Source organism: Neolamprologus brichardi, chromosome 3 (genome assembly GCF_056152115.1).
Source record: "Neolamprologus brichardi isolate AB-2024 chromosome 3, ASM5615211v1, whole genome shotgun sequence".
Classification (NCBI taxonomy): domain Eukaryota; kingdom Metazoa; phylum Chordata; class Actinopteri; order Cichliformes; family Cichlidae; genus Neolamprologus; species Neolamprologus brichardi.
In genome coordinates, this window is record NC_142106.1 from 50,410,658 (window position 1) to 50,434,647 (window position 23,990).

Below are 23,990 nucleotides of genomic sequence, written 5' to 3' on the forward strand. Positions count from 1 at the left end.
CGACAGAAGGTGTTCGTCCTCCATTCGATGGGGACTCCTGCAGCAGCACACATGTCGGCGTAGGTCTCTATGGCCTGGCACAGAGCCACGGTCTCACCTCCAGTGGCACACATGTCGAATACACAACTCTCAAAGTATGGCTCAGGGGATACAACAGAGTGGCAGGGCTTAAAGATTCCTGAGGTTAAGATCAAAGATAGAACAAAGTGTAGTTGAAGCGACTGCTTGGGGATGATTTTCACCACATTGTCTAACCTAACAGTGATATATATCAGAGAGGCCAGCCAAAAAGTTTAAGGTAAATGTAAAGATTGTTTAATATATGTGACACATATACACAGTGGGAAAAAGGCATGAAGGGCTTACTTCAGCTAACAGCACATATCTATATTTCACATCACCAAACCAATTGGTTGTTTTACTGCATATATACGTCATATCAATTTCCCAAGCATCACTTCCACAGTTCCTGGCTTGTGCTGAGCGCCATGTTTTGTCTACAAGGGTGCTGAAGTCATCAAATGTCAGTGCTTAATAAGATTAAGCACACTCTGTAAACCAGCATATTGTTTCAGTGGAGTTTGTGTGTTCTAGTCACGTGCTTGTGACAATACGAAGCATCATATAAGAATCAGTCTATTTAATATTTACAGGCATCCAACAGGTACCTGCGGGCCAAATGGAGTGAAAAGCAGTAGATAAAAAAGGAGGAGTTTGGTGAGTCCATTAAAATGGCAAACAATCCTCAATCCTACAGTCAGGTCCTTTGTAATGGAAGCAGAGTCTGTGCACAAACTATAAGGGATCACATTTCTCACCCTCCCTGGGAAAATCAGTGGTAGGCTGCCAGGGGCGCCCTTTCTCACTGATTCTGTTCATAGTTTTTATGTAAAGAATATCTCGGCACAGCCAAGTAGTGAAGGCTGTCCATTTGGTGGCATCAGGATTCCATCTTTGCCTTTTGCAGATTTTGTTGTTCATCACATGGTGAGCTCCAGCTTCCACTGGAACGTTTCGCAGCTGAGTGTGAAGCGAGAAACTCCAAGTCCAAGACCAAAGGTGGAGCACTCACTCCAGGTCAGGGATGAGTTCAGGGGTCTTGGGATCTTGTGCATATGTATTATTGTAGGGTCTACCTTTCAATATAAAGTGCCGTGAGGCAACTGTTATTGTGATTTGTGGCTGTACAAATAAAATTTAATTGAATTGAGTAAGGGAAGAGTGGCATGTCAGATTTGACAGACGGATTGGGATAGCATCTTGGTAATCTATGATCCTTCCCTGACCTACGGTTCAGAGCTCTGGGTAGCAACCAAAAAAAATGAGGTCATGTACATAAGCGGCGGAAATGAGCTTCCTTCGAAGGGTGGCTGGGCTCCCAGATAGGGTGAAGAGCTCGGAGTAGAGTGGCAGCTCCTCCACATTCAAAGGAGCCAATTAGGTGGTTCGGGCATTGACTAGGATGCCATCTGGACACATTTGAGTTAAGGTATTCTGTGATTGAAGGAGGCGGGTCAGTTCCAGGACTTGTTGGAGTGAGAGATCGCTGGAAATATAACTTATTAATGTCAGAAGAGCTGACTAGGATGAGGAAAGTCTGGGATTGTCTCCTTAAACTACTGCCCTCAGGAAGGAAGATAGATAGATAGATAGATAGATAGATAGATAGATAGATAGATAGATAGATAGATAGATAGATAGATAGATAGATAGATAGATAGATAGATAGATAGATAGATAGATGATATTAGACTATTAGTTGTCATGATAACATTCTTTTATGTGTGTATGTGTGTATCTTAGTGAGAGAGCGAGAGAGAGTGTTTTTCATACCGTTGGGATCAGTGATCATTCCACAGCTGGTAGGCTTCGTGGCCTCTTCCTCCACCTTTGCATCACAATCTTCTTCTTCTGTACCATCAGTACAGCTGAAAGGAAATGGGAGAATTCATTGCAATGGAGTCAACATGCTAAGATTAGCAGGAGACTGGTGACATGTATAGGACAATTTTTGAGAAGAACTTGAAAAGTTTAATAGCGATATTTAATGCAGACGTAGCAGTCAAAGCTGAATGACAATGAAATAAAAGGAACTTGGGAATAAAGTGGGATCAACAATTCTTGTATTAACATAATGATGAAGAAATGAAAATCTACAAATAGATCAAATTAAAGGTCTTATATTCTGTTTTCTGTAATGTGACTCACTCGGGATCTGAGTCAGCAACCTGCCAGCTGTCTCCTAGCTCATTGGTGTTAGCAGCTGGTGTGTTATCTGGTTTCAAGTTGTCATCGTTAGGGTTCCCATTGAAATTTCCTGTGGGGACAACAGATATTCAAAATCACTCTATTTTAATTAGTCAAATCCTGTGTTTTATTCATTTAGTAAGGAACAACAGCAAATAATTGCACTGGCTCTTACCACACATCCCACAGAGTAGGCCATTGTAGGAAGTTGGCAAAGTGACATCAGCATGATGGTTTCCATCAAAACGCACCCTCAGATTAAAAGATGTTTCTAAGACAACAAACTTTCCACTCAAGTAGATCTTAACTCCCCTGATGGAGGTAACAGGTAGAACAACCGCAGTGCCATTGACCTGACAACAGCCAGAGATCACAATATTATTGCCAGAAAAACACAGCTTATTATGTGTACTTGTTCTTTGTTCCTCTACAGAAGACTTTTCCTTTAAATCAACCATCTTTATATACAAATGCAGCAGGGGACAGTTTCCACCTTCTACTGAGACGAGGCTGAATCTGTTATTAAAACACATGTTAGGAAAACACATTCAGTAAAGAGGCTCCTATAAATATAGCTTTGTTATACTTGCCTTCTGTTGCATTAAATTTGGTGGAGAACTAGTTTAATTTTTTAAAAATTGTGTTTTATTTTGACTGCTGCAGATTATAAAAATCTCAAATCTGATTATGAAGAGATTTAAAGAAAATCTTACAAGTGGTTCTTGTTTCAATAGGCCTAGGCTGTACATATTGGCCTTAAAATTATTCAGTTGGTAGTAAATAAAATGGGTAAAATCACTAAGATAGCAAACAGAGATACTGTTTATTGTATGAGTGACTGGAAGAACCCTCTGCCTACCTGGACCGTGCGTCCCTTGCCAAGGATGACAGTGATACCATTCACATTGATCACCACAGCCCTCACATAGGAAACCTTCTTATTACTTCCTCTGTGCTCATTCTGGGTATGGACCGTGAAATGTGACAAGTCAGAGGAGACATTGCAGGGTTTGGTCAAGGTGTAGGAGCATGAACCCATGTAATGGTGAGTACGTTTGTCAAAGGTTATGTAGTGAGGATCACCAGAAACTGAGCAGATACCATTTCCTGAACAAAGAAGGCAGGGAGTTACTTTATCATTTACCATGATGAGCAAAACAAATGCAGATTTCAGTGGAACTATATAAGATGGAAAATGCGCTGAGATGTCAGATGTGTTAAATGAAATAATAATCTTTAGATGTATGTGAAGCTGTGTGATTAATATACCAATAGGGTGGCATTCATATTCTCCATCTTGTAGTTGGCAGCTCTCAGTAGTTGGGTTACAGCTGGTGTTATGACACTGTAGCAGACCTCCACTTTGACACATACACTTTTGTTCACAACCCTCCAAGTACCAGTCATCGCCCACCTGACAAATGTACACACAATGCAAAAAACAATCAAAATTTTGTCATGTAATTCTCTCTCGTACATCACACGAATATAAAGATCTAAATGATAAATATACATTTGGATGTAAACCAGGGATTCTTTATGCCACTAACTAATTAGGCCAACCTATACTCATTTATTTATTGATTTTGGGCTTGCTAATTGTGGTGGCACCAGTATATAAATGCTCTGACATAAATACAAATGCTATAACACCAGTGTCTTTTAAAGTCAGGTAAAATACAGCATAATAAATATAATCTGTGCTTGATAAGTTGAAAGTAAAAATCTTTGTTGTAAAGCCAATATTTGTGTGTCAACAGTTCACTGCAGTCTATGCACCCTTAATTTAGTTGAGTTTTAATTTCTTTTGTACTGTAGGGTCTTTGTGTCTTTTGGTGTCTCTCCTGTTGAAGTTATAAAGAGAACTGAAAATGATGTTAACATGAGCTTAGCACATTTTAAAGGTAAATGGAATATGGTTTTAATTGTTTGGAGGCTGTTTCCACTTACAGGGTGATAGGTTCCACTGGGGTCCACACAACCACAGTCTCTCAGTTCCACACATTTGTCATCACTGAGAATGAAGCCAGGGTTACACTCACAACCCTCCACACACACTTCCTCACAGCCAGGTGGTCCCACCACACCAAGACATGTCTCAGGACATGAACTCACACAAAGGGAGTAGGAGCTATTGGGAGGACAGGTCAGAGCTGTGTGGACAAACACAGGGATGAACAATAATGAGAGGGAACAATGGTGGACAAATAGCAACAGAGAAGGGAGTGGGAAGTAGGATGATTCAAAGACAGGGCATCTACGTATCTCATATTGATTTAACTCAGTGTCATAAATGAAAGCAAGGACAATATTAACTGCATTGCATATTTTACATTGGTTTCAGCATTGTGCACTGTATCTTAAACTCTCCTCCCTATACAATTATAAATATGATTATAAGTTCAATTATAATGTTGGTGAGCAGGATGTAATATATCTTAGTTATATTTACAGGTGGAGACAACTTCCAAATGGAGAAGCTATGGCATGCACCCCATTTAAAAGGGAAAATGCTGAAGGCTCATGTTTCCAACATGAAAAGGTATTATTCAAGGCTTTATTCATTTATGCTTCAGAATGGGGCTTATCAAGCCAATGGGTGATGTCACTGTGACTATGTTTTATATATACTTTATGATGTTCACAAATAACATCTGATATTATTATTAAACTATCATATATCATTTAGATATATTTGGTATATCTCAGATTCAAACTTACGGCAGAAGTCTGGAGTTCTCCATTGGTAGACTTTGGCTCCAGCACTATGACATGCGTCAGTGTAGGCCTGGAGCTGGTCACACAGCACGTGCTGCTGGCCGTTGAACTGACACATGTCATACACACAGCTTTGGAAGAATGGAGTGGGATTAACTACACTGATGCACTCCCTGTAACAGAGAAAAACACTCACTTAGCTTAGGTAGGAAAAGGCAGAGGCTCATATATTCTGAAAATCCGAGTTCGAACAAACAAACAAGCTACATTTGGTGGTGAAACAGTCAACAACTGTTGCATAAGTTTAGCAACAATTCACTAGCTGGGGCCAGTGAATAAAGGTGAATGGCTTAAACATGAATTGAACTGAGCATTAGGGAAGGCCGCAGAGGGGACTGGCGCCTCCCGGGCCTGGCAGATCCCCAAAGAAGGCATCCCCTAGAAGCAGCAATAACTCTGCATTGTGAAGGTGAAAGACCTCTGCAGTAATAATTCAATTTTTCAATTCAATTTATTTATACAACCCCAAATCACAAAAACAATCGCCTCAAGGCGCTTTATATGTAAGGTAGACCCTGCAATAATACCTACAGAGAAAACCCAACAATCATATGACTCCGTATGAGCAAGCACTTTGGCGACAGTGGGAAGGAAAAACTCCTTTTAACGGGAAGAAACCTCTGGCAAAACCATTCCCATGGAAGGACAGCCATCTGCCGCTACTGGTTGAGGTGGAAGAAGGAAAGCAGGACAAAAGAGAAGCGCAGAGAGAAGGTGGTCAAGGATTCCAGAGAGTGGAGTGGTTGAGTTCGGAAAATTATGAAGGAATGGTGGGAGAAGACATCAAAGCAAATTTCAGACAACGAAAGATATTAATAGATGAATGAGGAGAACCCCTGATCGAGTGGAAACGTGGCTTGACTGGTGTGGAGGCTGGATGGATGCATGTCTGTATTTTGAGACATCAGGCAATGGCTTGACGGCGCGTAAAAACTTTTAATGCTGTGTTTGAAAATGATTGATATGGAGACAAAGACTGGCAATACGGTGTCAGGAATGTGCATTGTTACATTTTGTGAAAGATAGATGGATGAATGGACCCTGGCATCCAAGTTATTGGGGAAAGAGGGAAGACAAACTGGCTTCCAGGTGCCAAAAAGCAGGCTGCTGCATTTTGCTCAGGAGAGATAGAGGGAAGAAAAGCTTGCTACTGCAAATGAAGGAAAAGAACCTGGCATCCCGGTGCCAGATGTATGCTGGCGAACTTGAAAATGACGGACAGAGAAATAGAACCTGGAATACCATTGCAAAAAGCATTCTGCTGGATTTGTAAAGGAGGAAAAGAGAAAGAGAACATGGCATCCCAGTGCTAAAAGCCTGCTGCTGCATTTGTACAAGAGGAATAGAGAAAGAAACCCAGAATCCCAGGCCCAAAACCTTGCTGGTACATTTGAAAAGGAGGGACAGAGAAAGAGAACCTGGCATTCCAGTGCCACAAAACATGCTGCTGCATTTTTGTGAAAAAGGGAGGGAGGGAAGAGGAACTGGCAACCCGGTGCTAAAAGCTTGCTCCTGCATTTGTGAAGGAGGGATAGAGAAAGAAGGCCTGACATCCTAGTGCCAAGAAGCATGGTGCTGCATTGTGCGAGGGAGGGACAGAGGGGAAGGGAAACTGGAATCTCCTTGGTAGAAAACCTTGTTGATGCATTTGCAAATGAGGAATAATAACTTGGCATCCTGGTGCCAAAAGCTCACTGTTGCATTTGCAAAGGAGGGATATAGAAAGAACCTCAGGTTTTTTGCAACGATAGATGGAGATAAACTGGCAAGTCATTGGTAAAAACTTGCTGCTGCGTTTGAGAATGAGGGACAAAGAACAAAACTGGCATCGCAGTGCCAGAAGGGTTCATTACAGCATTACAGTAATAGTATTGAAAAGATTTATTCATATTTTACAGGTGAGTTGGGTGATTACCAGGCATGCTGCCATCTATTTCATGATTTTATAAGGTCAGGAAAAAACGTTGTAAAATCCCAGGAATCCCATCAGTTTAACCAAGTAGATAACCAAAAGTGGAGGGGTTGTGAATTCTTACCGGAAGGGTCCAGTAGGGTCTGTAATTTTACCACATTTCTCTGGTTTTACAACTTCAGCTTCCAAGTTAGGGTCACAGTCTGGATCAGGCTTTGTTCCTGGGGTACATCTGGTCAATACAAATACAAAACACAGTTACATCCTCTTCAGTTTGTCAGAAAGAGTCCGACAGTAAGGTAACAAAAGACATAACCAGAAGAAATCCAAAAGACAGAAAGATAGATATGTTCGAACTCACGAGTCATCTTCATCGTCTTTGGTCTGCCAGCTGTTCCCAAAGTCATTACTATTTCCTGCCACAGTGCCATCTGGTTTAGTGAAGTCATTGTCTGGGTTCCCATCATAGTCACCACAAAGGCCACACATTTGGTCATAGTAGGAGCTGATAGGACAAAGTCAAGGCAGGATATGTAGGATTAAAATAAGACAAGCTTAAGAATATTTGCAATGTTTAATAAGGTGTTGCTTGGCCTTTTGTTGTAATTCTAGAAAGAAATGAAGAGAATGCAAAAGACCTTATTACAATAAACCAGGGCATCGTTAGTATATATTAAAAGTTGCATATGCCCACAATATGCACACAAATGGACTGCTATGTTTTCACAATATAGATAAAACAACTGGTGACGTTCAGCAGTTTAGATCATTATCTATCAGAGTTTCTTCAGATCGGTTATGGTTGCATCGGAGGAAAGTGGTCATCAAAAAAAGAATGATGGAGCAATGGAGACAGTGGTCAGGTGTATTGTATGAATGTGTGAAACAAATAAAAAGAAGTTCTACAATATCAAAATTGTTCAAACCAATATTTATACTAACCTGGGAACTGAGATCTGGGCATAATGGTTTCCATCCCAACGCACCCTCAGGCCAAAGGATGTTTGAAGCGTGATGAACTGACCAGCAAGACTAATAGACATGAGAGGAGAGGGGGAGTGGGGCAGAGCCACCCGTACTCCGTTCACCTTATTCAGTGATGAAGAAAAAGATGTTAAGAATATAAGAATATAAAGATGTTAAACAGACTGTGTAAACGTCTAATTGGTGGACAGGTCAGGGAGTATAAAAGTACAAAGAGTGTGGAATGTGCAGTATATCAGGCAAAAACAGACTTTGTATAGTTTTAACAAGCAAGACAGATATTGCTTTATGCCTATCACACTGTGTTATCTTTGGCATAGATTCAACTGACAAAATGGGAAAAATCTATTTTTTTTTACATGCTGTTAGCAACAAAGTAACTAAAGATATAATTTGAGTTCTTTGCTAAAATGTCAGTTATGTGTAGACATAAGACATCCATGGTGATGATACAACTAGTGTGTGGGATGTCTATTGGCACACATTTTACTTAAAGATGGGAAATACAAGAGATAGTAATTCATTCATATACTGACCAGTGTTCTACTGCTCTTCATCAGGGTCACAGTAATTCCATCCACTGTCACATATAGCTTCCTCAGGTATGACACTCCTGCAACTCCTCTCTCTTCATTCTTTGCCTCCACAGAGAACCAAGGGCCTGCACAGGGAAGACCACGACAATCAGGAATATTGTGTGTTTATATTAAAGGTGAATATTGGCAGATATTGGCATTAACATACAAACCACCACTGACATTCAGTGTCTTCTTTTTGCAGCAAACATGAATGAAAACAACATCTGTCATGCTTTGCGATGAAAATAATAAATTAGTAAATTTAGCTCATTTAAACTTTAATTTGTGCGTGTGGTGTGGCAAGACTAGAACAGGTGCAATGAAACCCAAACATCTTAATGAATAAATGTCTCAAAATAGTGTGTACCTGTGCTGTTACTACAGGTTCTGGCCAGTGTGTAAGTACAGGTTCCCATGAAGCTGTAGTACTTCTTGTCAAAGGTGTTATAGTGTGGATCCCCAGAAACTACACAATCCTGAAAGCCTGAGAGAGGGGAAAACATCAGGAACATCAGACTGAAACACAGATGAAGCCACTGTAGAACAATTACCTAATAACAGTGCAGTTCACTGTTGCTTTGGACTTATACTGGCATTAAAATAGATGCAAAGAATATAGCATTTCCTGACTAGACGAAAATTCTCTGCAACTTTGTGATTTTGTATTATAAAGAAATGCATGTAACAAGTGTTGTTATAGACAAACTGTACAGAAGAGAGCAAAAGAAACATAACAGCAAAACACACATAAATATTTCACTGTTATTGAAAGTAAAAGACACCTCTGGGTTGTGCTTCTCTATCTTCCATTACTCAGTCTAATTATGTATGTTAGAGCAGGGATAGAAAATGCTAGTTTGAGAACTTTGACAAAGTCTACACCATCGCGTCAAACTCAGTTGCAAAACTTTTCAGGTTAGCAGTCCAACCCATGAGATCTGGAAACCTACTTAGAATATAATGGCTACAGCTTTCCTGTGTTTTTTTTTTTAGGTGTGAACATTACAAACATACTCGTAGGATAGCAGCCCAGCTCTCCATCCTGAAGTTTACATTCATGCATTGGGGGGCATTCAGAGGCTTCGCAGGTAATTCCAGCTGCACCACACCAACATTTTCGCTTGCAGTCTTCCTCAAAAAACTCCTCTCCAGGCTGACAAACAGACAACAAAATTGACAATTAAGCATAGCAGGCACATATGATTCTTTGTAGATCATTTTATGCATGTATGTAAGAAAATGTTGTTTTAGAGAGGACATAAAGAGAATGCAAGTGACCTGACTTGAAATACAAAGGACCAAATGATTCACTGCCGGCCTATCAGACCCACTTCACCATACCTCATAATACTGGCCGTTCGTGTGGTTGCAGCCACACATGTTCTCCTTAACGCACTTGCCAGCACTCAGGACATAGCTGGGATCACACACACAGGACTCAGAGCAGGGACCAGAGCAGGAGGGGGGTTTTCCAAAGCATGTTTCCTGACAAGGATCTGCACAAGGTTCGTAGTGGCTGTTTGGGGGACAGCTCAGTGCTAAGCAGACCACAAGAGGTTGAAGTTAGTGATAGGAAACAAAAGTATGTGCTGGTTAAAATATAAAATGACAGTTTTTCACAAGAAAAGAGATACGTCTTTGGCACTTCCAGCTGTGTTGTCTTCCGTGTAACTAGATTGTTTGAGTTTGGTGGTAACCCAGTCTCCTGCAGCCTCTTGGCATATGTTGTCTGCCCAACTAGGTATGCTAAAGCAGCACTCCCTCAGTTAACTTTAGTGAGTAGGAAGCCCATATGAAGTACTCTTCCACAAGTCAAAACTGACATAAACTTCTTTGTGTTATTTTCTCCCAACTACTCAGCCAAGCTGATTTTCACCTAATGATGTACCTAAAGATATTTTACTACTAAATTAAATCATTTGTCCTTCCAATACTCACGGCAGAAGGTTTCATTCCTCCATGGTCCAAGGTTGACCCCACGATCTTGGCATTCATTGACATAGGCTTCAATGGCTTCACACAAAATGGGCTTGGCACCATCCAGCTCACACAAGTCAAAGACACAGTCCCTGAAGTAGTTCTGAGAACAAACAATCACTTTGTTACAATGCTTTATATTGTGTGACCACATATTGAAATTATTCCACTATTACTAATATCACATTTTCACCCTGAATTCACACACACATACACAAATACAACAAGCTCAGAATAAGGACCTGTTCCACATTTGTTTATTATATGTGCACTATCCTCTACATGAACATACATTGGGGTTGACTTTGGGATGGCACACAGCAAAAGGTCCATTTTTGTCCAGCAGAATGCCACAATATCCAGAGCTTTCATACAGTTCCTGTTCTTCTTCATTGCACCCAGGGATGGTAGTGTTGGGTTTCTTATTACATCTGTCAAGACAGACCATCATCTTAAGAACATTTGTCTTTTGTCAATGGTAAATGTTTCTTTACACTTGCATCTCTGCAATACTCACTCTGGATCCATGTTCCAACTGTGTCCAAAGTCATTGGCATTTTCAGCTAAGCTTCCATCTGGTTTGCGGAAGTCATCTTTCGTATCTCCATCATAGTTGCCACACAGGCCACAAAGCTTGTTCTGATAGCTGCAGATTGCAGAAAATGATTGTGTTAGAGTCTTATGCAAGAAAGACAAGCAACTTAGTCAGAACTACATCTCATCTTGAAATTTTGAGTGAGCTGTTTGTGTTGCCCCTGCTAAATTGCTTAAATAAAGTATCCTAGCTGTGCCATTAATTTCTGCCTTATTACTGTTTACAGTATTTTTAGTTGTATCAGTATGGGTGTACATTTCTAAACTGGTGAATTTTTGATTAAAACACCATTTTATAAGGAAACCATGAATTTGTTCTTCACTCACTCTTTGATTACTTTGATGTCCATGAAGGCGTTTCCATCATATCGAACCGTCACACCAAAGTTCATGGAGACAGTGTAGTGTTTTCCTGACTTGAACACAGAAATACTAGGGGCCGGGGACAGTGGCAGATTGACATTGGTCCCATTAACCTGTATGGGAAAATAGGCACAGTACGTCAAATCTGGTCAATTATTAGCCAACATTTTCATTTTTGAATTACCCATGTTACAACATTACTATCTGTAACTGAAAAGAAACGTTCCTTTATCATGCCAATGATGTCTGAACAACTCAGCTCTTGCCCGACATGTCAAACGCATCTGCCGGCATGACAAGCAAGAGTGGATTGAAGCCAAAGGCATGGATGCCCAAGAGAACAGTAGACCAGAACGATACCTGAATGTCAAATTGCATTGTTCGAGATCTAACAGGGGCTCGCGGTGGCCGCTTGGTCCCAATCCGAGACAAAATGGACAAGTCCTCCTCACTTAAGCTGATTAAGACCAACGTTGAGCCAAACAGTTCTGCGATACTTTAAACCAGCCCGAGCCACTCCACTTGTTCGAGGCCGAAGAACTTGCACCCTCCATGGATCTTCTTCCTGTCGATATCGGAAAAATCAGCGACGCCGAAGTCAGGACAGCGATCTGACTCCTCAAGACTGGAAAGGCTGCTGGCCTGGACGAGTTCCTCCCCACAATGCTGAAGCACGAGGAAGCCCAGTTGGATGCCGCCCTTAGAAGACCACTAAACGCCTGCTGGTCAACATTGCATGTACCCTATGAATGGGCAAAAGGCGTTATTACCAAACTTCCCGAAAGGCAATTTGGGTGCCTCATTCTTTTGAATTGGCTACGATATGCAGTAGACGAACGATTGTGAGAAGAACTTGCTGGCTTTCGGAGTGGCTAGTCATGCATCGAGCACATCTTCACCCTCCGCATGATCATTGAACGAACATCGGAATAGCAAAGGAAGATTTCTATTAATTTCAACGACTTCAAGAAAGCTTTTGACAACGTCCACCGGCCGACTCTATGGGCTATCCCACATCAATATGGACTCCCCCAGTAGTTTGTAGATGCCTTTTGTGGTCTCTGGTAAATGGTAAATGGCCTGTATTTGTATAGGGCTTTTTTCTCTGCTCCAACTCCCGCTTCTGCGTCCGGACAGATGATTTCTTGACCGAATTCTTCAAGATCAATACCTGCGTTTGCCTTTTCTCTTCCTGTTGGTAATTGACTTAACCATGCAACAATCAGATGACCAAGCTGGCATCGGTGTCCCCTGGCACGAGCAATCTCATCAACTTGGACTTCCTGGACGACATCGCCCTACTGGGCTCGACTACGGAAGACCTCCAAGAGTGGACTGCAGCTTTGTAGAGGGAGGTGAGGAAAGTCGGAATACGAATAAGCGCCAAGAAAACCAAGGGACTCCAAGTTGGCTACATAACTGCCCATATTCCCGTCATAATCAACAAATAACGTGCTGAAAAGTTGGAAAATTTCACATGTCTGGGCAGCATCATCTCGAATGACGGGTTCTCTGATCAAGATGTCAACTTCAGAGTAGGGAAGGCTGCCGGTGTCCGCCGACGTCTCCAATTCAATTCATTTAAATTCAGTGTTTTTTATATTAACCCAAATCACAAAAACAGTAACCTCAAAGTGCTTTATATTGTAAGGTAGACCCTACAATAATACATACAGAGGAAGAAAAACAACAATCATATGACCACATTGAACAAGCCCTTTGGTGACAGAGGCGTCTTATAACAGGAAGAAGCCTTCGGCAGAACCAGCGAAAGCAGGGCCGACCAAATATCACATGGCGTTGTACGTTTATGGATGATCTGAAAACAGTCGACATCGCCTGGGACGGAGCTGAAACATTCGCCCCTGACCGACATCGATGGAGATTGTTAGCTGCCCGATACGTCGCTCGGCGTAGGAGGAACTAAGTGCTGAGTGTAAGTGCAAGTTTCTTTCCATGGTCAATTGCAGTGGTTTTCAAAAATGTTCCTGAGCATGTGCAGTGATTTGTACCACAGAATGATGTTTGTTTGTAATGCAGTAGTGCCTGATAACGTGAAAGCGTGATTGGTTTTCACATGCAAAAACATCCTGTGTCTTCCTCTCATGTCTTACCTGCACAGTGCCACCTTTGAGAATGGAGATCTTTATCATCTGTGCGTATACATGTACGGCATTCACATAGGAGATGGTCGGCCTGTTATACCGGTTTTCATTGTCAGTATGGACCTCAAAGTAGGGCACAGTTGTGTCATTGCATGGACTAGACATCAGATAGCTGCAGTTGCCCATGAAATCATATTTGCGTTTGTCAAAGCTGGTGTAGTGTGGATCGCCAGATGCTATGCATGTGGATGTACCTAAAAGAATAATATATGAGAAATTGTAATTTCCACACTGTCAACTATCAAGTTATACCGACTGACTGTAAAGCACAACACAAGGTGCTCCTTGTGCAGATGTAATTTATTACACTGCATTAAATCAAGTCAACAACAATAAAGTCAACAAACATTATTACCTTTAGGATAACAGCCCGCAACACCATTAACCTCTCGACACTCTTCAGTGGGGTCACAGGAGTTATCAACACATTCCAAAGTGTAGTTCCCTACACAGCGACACAGCTTTGTGCAGCCATCTCCAAATACTATCTCACCAGGCTGGATAAAATGAAAACAATTAGTACTGAGAAAGTATACTGTATGTCTTTAAATGTACACTGTACACAGTACTAACTAGGACATCTGACCTCATAATAGTTATTGTTGTCATCTAAACAACCACACTTGTCCAGTGGTACGCAGTGCCGTCCTTTGAAGACAAAGCCTGGTTTGCAGAAACACCCAGTGATGCAGGAGCCAGAACAGTTGGTAGAGGGTTCCATACATGTAGGAATGCAAGCTGGACCACACTCTATATACTCTGCGTTAGGAGGACACAGGTCTGGATAGAAAGAAAAAGGATTACTGGAAAATGAGCAGATACTCTTTCAGGAACAAAAAAGGTAGGAAGTTATTATGCAGTCTTAACAAACTCAGTCCAAACTAACAACATCAGTTGAGACAGTGGAGGTTTGGAGCGCCTGTTGCTAAAACGACTGCATTTATTTACTGCATTTCTAGGACCAGTCGGATAAAGCACTTGACACTATAATCCACATCCATGCATTCATGCAGCTATTTCTATGTGAAGCTGTGTGATTAACATACCCAGAGGGTGGCATTCATATTCTCCATCTTGTAGTTGGCAGCTCTCAGTAGTTGGGTTACAGCTGGTGTTATGACACTGTAGCAGACCTCCACTGTGACACATACACTTTTGTTCACAACCCTCCAAGTACCAGTCATCGCCCACCTGACAAATGTACACACAATGCAAAAAACAATCAAAATTTTGTCATGTAATTCTCTCTCGTACATCACACGAATAAAAGATCTAAATGATAAATATACATTTGGATGCAAACCAGGGATTCTGTATGCCACTAACTAATTAGGCCAACCTATACTCATTTATTTATTGATTTTGGGCTTGCTAATTGTGGTGGCACCAGTATATAAATGCTCTGACATAAATACAAATGCGACAACACCAGTGTCTTTTAAAGTCAGGTAAAATACAGTATAATAAATATAATCTGTGCTTGATGAGTTGAAAGTAACAATCTTTGTTGTAAAGCCAATATTTGTGTGCCAACAGTTCACTGCAGTCTATGCACCCTTAATTTAGTTGAGTTTTAATTTATTTTGTACTGTAGGGTCTTTGTGTCTTTTGGCATCTTTCCTGTTGAAGTTATAAAGAGAACTGAAAATGATGTTAGCATGAGCTTAGCACATTTTAAAGGTAAATGGAATATGGTTTTAATTGTTTGGAGGCTGTTTCCACTTACAGGGTGATAGGTTCCACTGGGGTCCACACAACCACAGTCTCTCAGTTCCACACATTTGTCATCACTGAGAATGAAGCCAGGGTTACACTCACAACCCTCCACACACACTTCCTCACAGCCAGGTGGTCCCACCACACCAAGACATGTCTCAGGACATGAACTCACACAAAGGGAGTAGGAGCTATTGGGAGGACAGGTCAGAGCTGTGTGGACAAACACAGGGATGAACAATAATGAGAGGGAACAATGGTGGACAAATAGCAACAGAGAAGGGAAGGGGGGAGTAGGATGATTCAAAGACAGGGCATCTACGTATCTCATATTGATTTAACTCAGTGTCATAAATGAAAGCAAGGACAAATGTAACTGCATTGCATATTTTACATTGGTTTCAGCATTGTGCACTGTATCTTAAACTCTCCTCCCTATACAATTATAAATATGATTATAAGTTCAATTATAATGTTGGTGACCAGGATGTAATATATCTTAGTTATATTTACAGGTGGAGACAACTTCCAAATGGAGAAGCTATGGCATGCAACCCATTTAAAAGGGAAAATGCTGAAGGCTCATGTTTCCAACATGAAAAGGTATTATTCAAGGCTTTATTCATTTATGCTTCAGAATGGGGCTTATCAAGCCAATGGGTGATGTCACTGTGACTATGTTTTATATATACTTTATGATGTTCACAAAGAAAAGCTGATATTATTATTAAACTATCATATATCATTTAGATATATTTGGTATATCTCAGATTCAAACTTACGGCAGAAGTCTGGAGTTCTCCATTGGTAGACTTTGGCTCCAGCACTATGACATGCGTCAGTGTAGGCCTGGAGCTGGTCACACAGCACGTGCTGCTGGCCGTTGAACTGACACATGTCATACACACAGCTTTGGAAGAATGGAGTGGGATTAACTACACTGATGCACTCCCTGTAACAGAGAAAAACACTCACTTAGCTTAGGTAGGAAAAGGCAGAGGCTCATATATTCTGAAAATCCGAGTTCGAACAAACAAACAAGCTACATTTGGTGGTGAAACAGTCAAAAACTGTTGCATAAGTTTAGCAACAATTCACTAGCTGGGGCCAGTGAATAAAGGTGAATGGCTTAAACATGAATTGAACTGAGCTCAAGGGGAAGGCCGCAGAGGGGACTGGCGCCTTCTGGGCCTGGCAGATCCCCAAAGAAGGCATCCCCTAGAAGCAGCAACAACTGTGCATTGTGAAGGTGAAAGACCTCTGCAGTAATAATTCAATTTTTCAATTCAATTTATTTATACAACCCCAAATCACAAAAACAATCGCCTCAAGGCGCTTTATATGTAAGGTAGACCCTGCAATAATACCTACAGAGAAAACCCAACAATCATATGACTCCGTATGAGCAAGCACTTTGGCGACAGTGGGAAGGAAAAACTCCTTTTAACGGGAAGAAACCTCTGGCAAAACCATTCCCATGGAAGGACAGCCATCTGCCGCTACTGGTTGAGGTGGAAGAAGGAAAGCAGGACAAAAGAGAAGCGCAGAGAGAAGGTGGTCAAGGATTCCAGAGAGTGGAGTGGTTGAGTTCGGAAAATTATGAAGGAATGGTGGGAGAAGACATCAAAGCAAATTTCAGACAACGAAAGACCTTAATAGATGAATGAGGAGAATCCCTGATCGAGTGGCAACGTGGCTTGACTGGTGTGGAGGCTGGATGGATGCATGTCTGTATTTTGAGACATCAGGCAATGGCTTGACGGCTCGTAAAAACTTTTAATGCTGTGTTTGAAAATGATCGGTATGGAGACAAAGACTGGCAATACGGTGTCAGGAATGTGCATTGTTACATTTTGTGAAAGATAGATAGATGCATGGACCCTGGCATCCAAGTTATTGGGGAAAGAGGGAAGACAAACTGGCTTCCGGGTGCTAAAAAGCACGCTCCTGCATTTTGATCAGGAGAGATAGAGGGAAGAAAAGCTTGCTACTGCAAATGAAGGAAAAGAACCTGGCATCCCGGTGCCAGATGTATGCTGGCGAATTTTAAAAAGACGGACAGAGAAATAGAACCTGGAATACCATTGCAAAAAGCATTCTGCTGGATTTGTAAAGGAGGAAAAGAGAAAGAGAACATGGAATCCCACTGCTAAAAGCCTGCTGCTGCATTTGTACAGGAGGAACAGAGAAAGAAACCCAGAATCCCGGGCCCAAGAGCTTGCTGGTACATTTGAAAAGGAGGGACAGAGAAAGAGAACCTGGCATTCCAGTGCCAAAAAACATGCTGCTGCATTTTTGTGAAAAAGGGAGGGAGGGAAGAGGAACTGGCAACCCGGTGCTAAAAGCTAGCTCCTGCATTTGTGAAGGAGGGATAGAGAAAGAAGGCCTGACATCCTAGTGCCAAGAAGCATGCTGCTGCATTGTGCGAGGGAGGGACAGAGGGGAAGGGAAACTGGAATCTCCTTGGTAGAAAACCTTGTTGATGCATTTGCAAATGAGGAATAATAACTTGGCATCCTGGTGCCAAAAGCTCACTGTTGCATTTGCAAAGGAGGGATATAGAAAGAACCTCAGGTTTTTTGCAACGATAGATGGAGATAAACTGGCAAGTCATTGGTAAAAACTTGCTGCTGCGTTTGAGAATGAGGGACAAAGAACAAAACTGGCATCTCATTTCCAGAAGGGTTCATTACAGCATTACAGTAATAGTATTGAAAAGATTTATTCATATTTTACAGGTGAGTTGGGTGATTACCAGGCATGCTGCCATCTATTTCATGATTTTATAAGGTCAGGAAAAAACGTTGTAAAATCCCAGGAATCCCATCAGTTTAACCAAGTCGATAACCAAAAGTGGAGGGGTTGTGAATTCTTACCGGAAGGGTCCAGTAGGGTCTGTAATTTTACCACATTTCTCTGGTTTTACAACTTCAGCTTCCAAGTTGGGGTCACAGTCAGGATCAGGCTTTGTTCCTGGGGTACATCTGGTCAATACAAATACAAAACACAGTTACATCCTCTTCAGTTTGTCAGAAAGAGTCCGACAGTAAGGTAACAAAAGACATAACCAGAAGAAATCCAAAAGACAGAAAGATAGATATGTTTGAACTCACGAGTCATCTTCATCGTCTTTGGTCTGCCAGCTGTTCCCAAAGTCATTACTATTTCCTGCCACAGTGCCATCTGGTTTAGTGAAGTCATTGTCTGGGTTCCCATCATAGTCACCACAAAGGCCACACATTTGGTCATAGTAGGAGCTGGTAGGACAAAGTCAAGGCAGGATATGTAGGATTAAAATAAGACAAGCTTAAGAATATTTGCAATGTTTAATAAGGTGTTGCTTGGTATTTTGTTGTAATTCTAGAAACAAATGAAGAGAATGCAAAAGTCCCTGATACAATAAACCAGGGCATCATTAGTATATATTAAAAGTTGCATATGTCCACAATATGCACACAAATGGACTGCTGTTTTCACAACATACATAAAACAACTGGTGACGTTCAGCAGTTTAGATCGTTATCTATCAGAGTTTCTTCAGATCGTTAGGTTATGGTTGCATCGGAGGAAAGTGGTCATCAAAAAAAGAATGATGGAGCATTGGAGACAGTGGTCAGGTGTATTGTATGAATGTGTGAAGCAAATAAAAAGAAGTTCTACAATATCAAAATAGTTCAAACCAATATTTATACTAACCTGGGAACTGAGATCTGGGCATAATGGTTTCCATCCCAACGCACCCTCAGGCCAAAGGATGTTTGTAGCGTGATGAACTGACCAGCAAGACTAATAGACATGAGAGGAGAGGGGGAGTGGGGCAGAGCCACCCGTACTCCGTTCACCTGATTCAGTGATGAAGAAAAAGATGTTAAGAATATAAGAATATAAAGATGTTAAACAGACTGTGTAAACGTCTAATTGGTGGACAGGTCAGGGAGTATAAAAGTACAAAGAATGTGGAATGTGCAGTATATCAGGCAAAAACAGACTTTTTATAATTTTAACAAGCAAGAAAGATATTGCTTTATGCCTATAACACTGTGTTATCTTCGGCATAGATTCAACTGACAAAATGGGAAAAATCTGTTTTTTTTACATGCTGTTAGCAACAAAGTAACTAAAGATATAATTTGAGTTCTTTGCTAAAATGTCAGTTATGTGTAGACATAAGACATCCATGGTGATGATACAACTAGTGTGTGGGATGTCTATTGGCACACATTTTACTTAAAGATGGGAAATACAAGAGATAGTAATTCATTCATATACTGACCAGTGTTCTACTGCTCTTCATCAGGGTCACAGTAATTCCATCCACTGTCACATATAGCTTCCTCAGGTATGACACTCCTGCAACTCCTCTCTCTTCATTCTTTGCCTCCACAGAGAACCAAGGGCCTGCACAGGGAAGACCACGACAATCAGGAATATTGTGTGTTTATATTAAAGGTGAATATTGGCAGATATTGGCATTAACATACAAACCACCACTGACATTCAGTGTCTTCTTTTTGCAGCAAACGTGAATGAAAACAACATCTGTCATGCTTTGCGATTGAAATAATAAATTAGTAAATTTAAACTTTAATTTGTGCGTGTGGTGTGGCAAGACTAGAACAGGTGCAATGAAACCCAAACATCTTAATGAATAAATGTCTCAAAATAGTGTGTACCTGTGCTGTTCCTACAGGTTCTGGCCAGTGTGTAAGTACAGGTTCCCATGAAGCTGTAGAACTTCTTGTCAAAAGTGTTATAGTGTGGATCCCCAGAAACTACACAATCCTGAAAGCCTGAGAGAGGGGAAAACATCAGGAACATCAGACTGAAACACAGATGAAGCCACTGTAGAACAATTACCTAATAACAGTGCAGTTCACTGTTGCTTTGGACTTATACTGGCATTAAAATAGATGCAAAGAATATATCATTTCCTGACTAGAAAAAAATTTTCTGCAACTGTGATTTTGTATTATAAAGAAATGCATGTAACAAGTGTTGATATAGACAAACTGTACAGAAGAGAGCAAAAGAAACATAACAGCAACACACACATAAATATTTCACTGTTATTGAAAGTAGAAGACACCTCTGGGTTGTGCTTCTCTATCTTCCATTACTTAGTCTAATTATGTATATTAGAGCAGGGATAGAAAATGCTAGTTTGAGGACTTTGACAAAGTCTACAGCATCACGTCAAACACAGTTGCAAAACTTTTCAGGTTGGCAGTCCAGCCCATGAGATCTGGAAACCTACTTAGAATATAATGGCTACAGCTTTGCTGTGTTTTTTTTTCAGGTGTGAACATTACAAACATACTCATAGGATAGCAGCCCAGCTCTCCATCCTGAAGTTTACATTCATGCATTGGGGGGCATTCAGAGGCTTCACAGGTAATTCCAGCTGCACCACACCAACATTTTCGCTTGCAGTCTTCCTCAAAAAACTCCTCTCCAGGCTGACAAACAGACAACAAAATTGTCAATTAAGCATAGCAGGCACATATGATTCTTTGTAGATCATTTTATGCATGTATGTATGAAAATGTTGTTTTAGAGAGGACATAAAGAGACTGCAAGTGACCTGACTTGAAATACAAAAGACCAAATGATTCACTGCCTATCAGACCCACTTCACCATACCTCATAATACTGGCCGTTCGTGTGGTTGCAGCCACACATGTTCTCCTTAATGCACTTGCCAGCACTCAGGACATAGCTGGGATCACACACACAGGACTCAGAGCAGGGACCAGAGCAGGAGGGGGGTTTTCCAAAGCATGTTTCCTGACAAGGATCTGCACAAGGTTCGTAGTGGCTGTTTGGGGGACAGCTCAGTGCTAAGCAGACCACAAAAGGGTTGAAGTTAGTGATAGGAAACAAAAGTATGTGCTGGTTAAAATATAAAATGACAGCTTTTCACAAGAAAAGAGATACGTCTTTGGCACTTCCAGCTGTGTTTGAGATTGTTTGAGTTTGGTGGTAACCCGGTCTCCTGCAGCCTCTTGGCATATGTTGTCTGCCTAACTAGGTATGCTAAAGCAGCACTCCCTCAGTTAACTTTAGTGAGTAGGAAGCCCGTATGAAGTACTCTTCCACAAGTCAAAACTGACATAAACTTCTTTGTGTTATTTTCTCCCAACTACTCAGCCAAGCTGATTTTCACCTAATGATGTATCTAAAGATATTTTACTACTAAATTAAATCATTTGTCCTTCCAATACTCACGGCAGAAGGTTTCATTCCTCCATGGTCCAAGGTTGACCCCACGATCTTGGCATTCATTGACATAGGCTTCAATGGCTTCACACAAAATGGGCTTGGCACCATCCAGCTCACACAAGTCAAAGACACAGTCCCTGAAGTAGTTCTGAGAACAAACAATCACTTTGTTACAATGCTTTATATTGTGTGACCATCTAAAACCACATATTCAAATTATTCCACTATTACTAATATCACATTTTCACCCTGAATGCACATACACATACACAAATACAACAAGCTCAGAATAAGGACCTGTTCCACATTTGTTTATTATATGTGCACTATCCTCTACATGAACATACATTGGGGTTGACTTTGGGATGGCACACAGCAAAAGGTCCATTTTTGTCCAGCAGAATGCCACAATATCCAGAGCTTTCATACAGTTCCTGTTCTTCTTCATTGCACCCAGGGATGGTAGTGTTGGGTTTCCCATTACATCTGTCAAGACAGACCATTATCTTAAAAACATTTGTCTTTTGTCAATGGTAAATGTTTCTTTACACTTGCATCTCTGCAATACTCACTCTGGATCCATGTTCCAACTGTGTCCAAAGTCATTGGCATTTTCAGCTAAGCTTCCATCTGGTTTGCGGAAGTCATCTTTAGTATCTCCATCATAGTTGCCACACAGGCCACAAAGCTTGTTCTGATAGCTGCAGATTGCAGAAAATGATTGTGTTAGAGTCTTATGCAAGAAAGACAAGCAACTTAGTCAGAACTACATCTCATCTTGAAATTTTGAGTGAGCTGTTTGTGTTGCCCCTGCTAAATTGCTTAAATAAAGTATCCTAGCTGTGCCATTAATTTCTGCCTTTATCACCTTATTACTGTTTACAGTATTTTTAGTTGTATCAGTATGGGTGTACATTTCTGAACTGGTGAATTTTTGATTAAAACACCATTTTATAAGGAAACCATGCATTTGGTCTTCACTCACTCTTTGATTACTTTGATGTCCATGAAGGCGTTTCCATCATATCGAACCGTCACACCAAAGTTCATGGAGACAGTGTAGTGTTTTCCTGACTTGAACACAGAAATACCAGGGGATGGAGACAGTGGCAGATTGACATTGGTCCCATTAACCTGTATGGGAAAATAGGCACAGTACATCAAATCTGGTCAATTATTAGCCAACATTTTCATTTTTGAATTACCCATGTCACAACATTACTATCTGTAACTGAAAAGAAACGTTCCTTTATCATGCCAATGATGTCTGAACAACTCAGCTCTTGCCCGACATGTCAAACGCATCTGCCGGCATGACAAGCGAGAGTGGATTGAAGCCAAAGGCATGGATGCCCAAGAAAACAGTAGACCAGAACGATACCCAAATCTTAAATCGCATTGTTCGAGATCTAACAGGGGCTCGCTGTGGCCGCTTGGTCCCAATCCGAGACAAAATGGACGAGTCCTCCTCACTGAAGCTGAGCAAGACCAACGTTGAGCCAAACAGTTCTGCGATACTTTAAACCAGCCCGAGCCACTCCACTTGTTCGAGGCTGAAGAACTTGCACCCTCCATGGATCATCTTCCTGTTGATATCGGAAAAATCAGCGACGCCGAAGTCAAGACAGCGATCTGACTCCTCAAGACTGGAAAGGCTGCTGGCCTGGACGAGTTCCTCTCCACAATGCTGAAGCACGACGAAACCCAGTTGGATTCCGCCCAGGCCCTTAACGCCTGCTGGTCAACATTGCGTGTACCCTATGAATGGGAAAAAGGCGTTATCACCAAACTTCCCGAAAGGCGATTTGGGTGCCTCATTCCTTTGAATTGGCTACGACGCGCAGTAGACGAACGATTGTGAGAAGAGCTTGCTGGCTTTCGGAGTGGCTAGTCATGCATCGAGCACATCTTCACCCTCCGCATGATCATTGAACGAACATTTTTTAGATTAATTTCAACGACTTCAAGAAAGCTTTTGACAGCGTCCACCGGCCGACTCTATGGGCTATCCCACGTCAATATGGAGTCCCCCAGCAGTTTGTAGACGCCTTTTGTGGTCTCTGGTAAATTGTAAATGGCCTGTATTTGTAGAACACTTTTTTCTCTGCTCCAACTCCCGCTTCTGCGTCCGGACAGATGATTTCTCAACGGATTTCTTCAAGATCAATACCTGCGTTTGCCTTTTCTCTTCTTGTTGGTAATTGACTTAACCATGCAACAATCAGATGACCAAGCTGGCATCGGTGTCCCCTGGCACGAGCAAATTCATTGACTTGGACTTCCTGGATGACATCGCCCTACTGGGCTCGACTACGGAAGACCTCCAAGAGTGGACTGCAGCTTTGTAGAGGGAGGTGAGGAAAGTCAGATTACGAATCAGCACCAAGAAAACCAAGGTACTCCGAGTTGGCTACACAACTGCCCATATTCCCGTCATAATCAACAAATAACGTGCTG

The 23,990-nt window shown here is 41.4% G+C and overlaps 3 protein-coding genes and 1 long non-coding RNA gene across 4 annotated transcripts; all 4 read right to left on the reverse strand.

Moving 5' to 3' along the window:
- Window positions 1-1,293: 1,293 nt before the first annotated feature.
- LOC148105743 (zonadhesin-like) lies at window positions 1,294-5,083 on the reverse strand. The gene is made up of 8 exons (XM_087838382.1): window positions 4,969-5,083; window positions 4,198-4,400; window positions 3,517-3,661; window positions 3,107-3,354; window positions 2,423-2,600; window positions 2,209-2,317; window positions 1,834-1,928; window positions 1,294-1,301 (listed from the first exon to the last, which is right to left on the reverse strand). The coding sequence occupies exons 1-8, from the start codon at window positions 5,081-5,083 to the stop codon at window positions 1,294-1,296; spliced, it is 1,101 nt and encodes a 366-aa protein (XP_087694508.1).
- A 2,070-nt stretch (window positions 5,084-7,153) lies between these two features.
- Window positions 7,154-7,925, reverse strand: LOC148105744 (uncharacterized). The gene is made up of 3 exons (XR_015718660.1): window positions 7,880-7,925; window positions 7,299-7,442; window positions 7,154-7,169 (listed from the first exon to the last, which is right to left on the reverse strand). It is a non-coding gene; the product is annotated as an uncharacterized LOC148105744 (long non-coding RNA).
- Window positions 7,926-9,193: 1,268 nt separating this feature from the next.
- zanl (zonadhesin, like) lies at window positions 9,194-20,635 on the reverse strand. The gene is made up of 20 exons (XM_087838383.1): window positions 20,632-20,635; window positions 19,988-20,104; window positions 19,588-19,712; window positions 19,011-19,156; window positions 18,428-18,571; window positions 18,191-18,298; window positions 16,097-16,266; window positions 15,325-15,527; window positions 14,645-14,789; window positions 14,185-14,378; window positions 13,954-14,095; window positions 13,548-13,792; window positions 11,938-12,099; window positions 11,398-11,546; window positions 10,994-11,122; window positions 10,769-10,907; window positions 10,438-10,579; window positions 9,841-10,037; window positions 9,514-9,652; window positions 9,194-9,204 (listed from the first exon to the last, which is right to left on the reverse strand). The coding sequence occupies exons 1-20, from the start codon at window positions 20,633-20,635 to the stop codon at window positions 9,194-9,196; spliced, it is 2,811 nt and encodes a 936-aa protein (XP_087694509.1).
- A 412-nt stretch (window positions 20,636-21,047) lies between these two features.
- LOC148105746 (von Willebrand factor-like) lies at window positions 21,048-22,583 on the reverse strand (the record flags this gene model as incomplete). The annotated part of the gene is made up of 5 exons (XM_087838384.1): window positions 22,519-22,583; window positions 22,106-22,234; window positions 21,881-22,019; window positions 21,540-21,681; window positions 21,048-21,151 (listed from the first exon to the last, which is right to left on the reverse strand). Coding segments are annotated over exons 1-5 (579 nt in total), but the record flags the coding sequence as incomplete, so codon positions are not given.
- Window positions 22,584-23,990: the final 1,407 nt, after the last annotated feature.

Coding starts and splice junctions, on each gene's coding strand:
- LOC148105743 (XM_087838382.1), bottom strand. CDS start 5,083: ATGTGTCAGTTCAACGGCCAGCAGCACGTGCTGTGTGACCAGCTCCAG. Junction 4,401..4,968: donor GAGAACTCCAGACTTCTGCC/GTAAGTTTGAAT, acceptor TTGTCCACACAG/CTCTGACCTGTCCTCCCAAT. Junction 2,601..3,106: donor GCAAGGGACGCACGGTCCAG/GTAGGCAGAGGG, acceptor GGCTGTTGTCAG/GTCAATGGCACTGCGGTTGT.
- zanl (XM_087838383.1), bottom strand. Junction 16,267..18,190: donor GACCCTACTGGACCCTTCCG/GTAAGAATTCAC, acceptor TCTCTGTTACAG/GGAGTGCATCAGTGTAGTTA. Junction 9,653..9,840: donor CGAACGGCCAGTATTATGAG/GTATGGTGAAGT, acceptor TCTGTTTGTCAG/CCTGGAGAGGAGTTTTTTGA.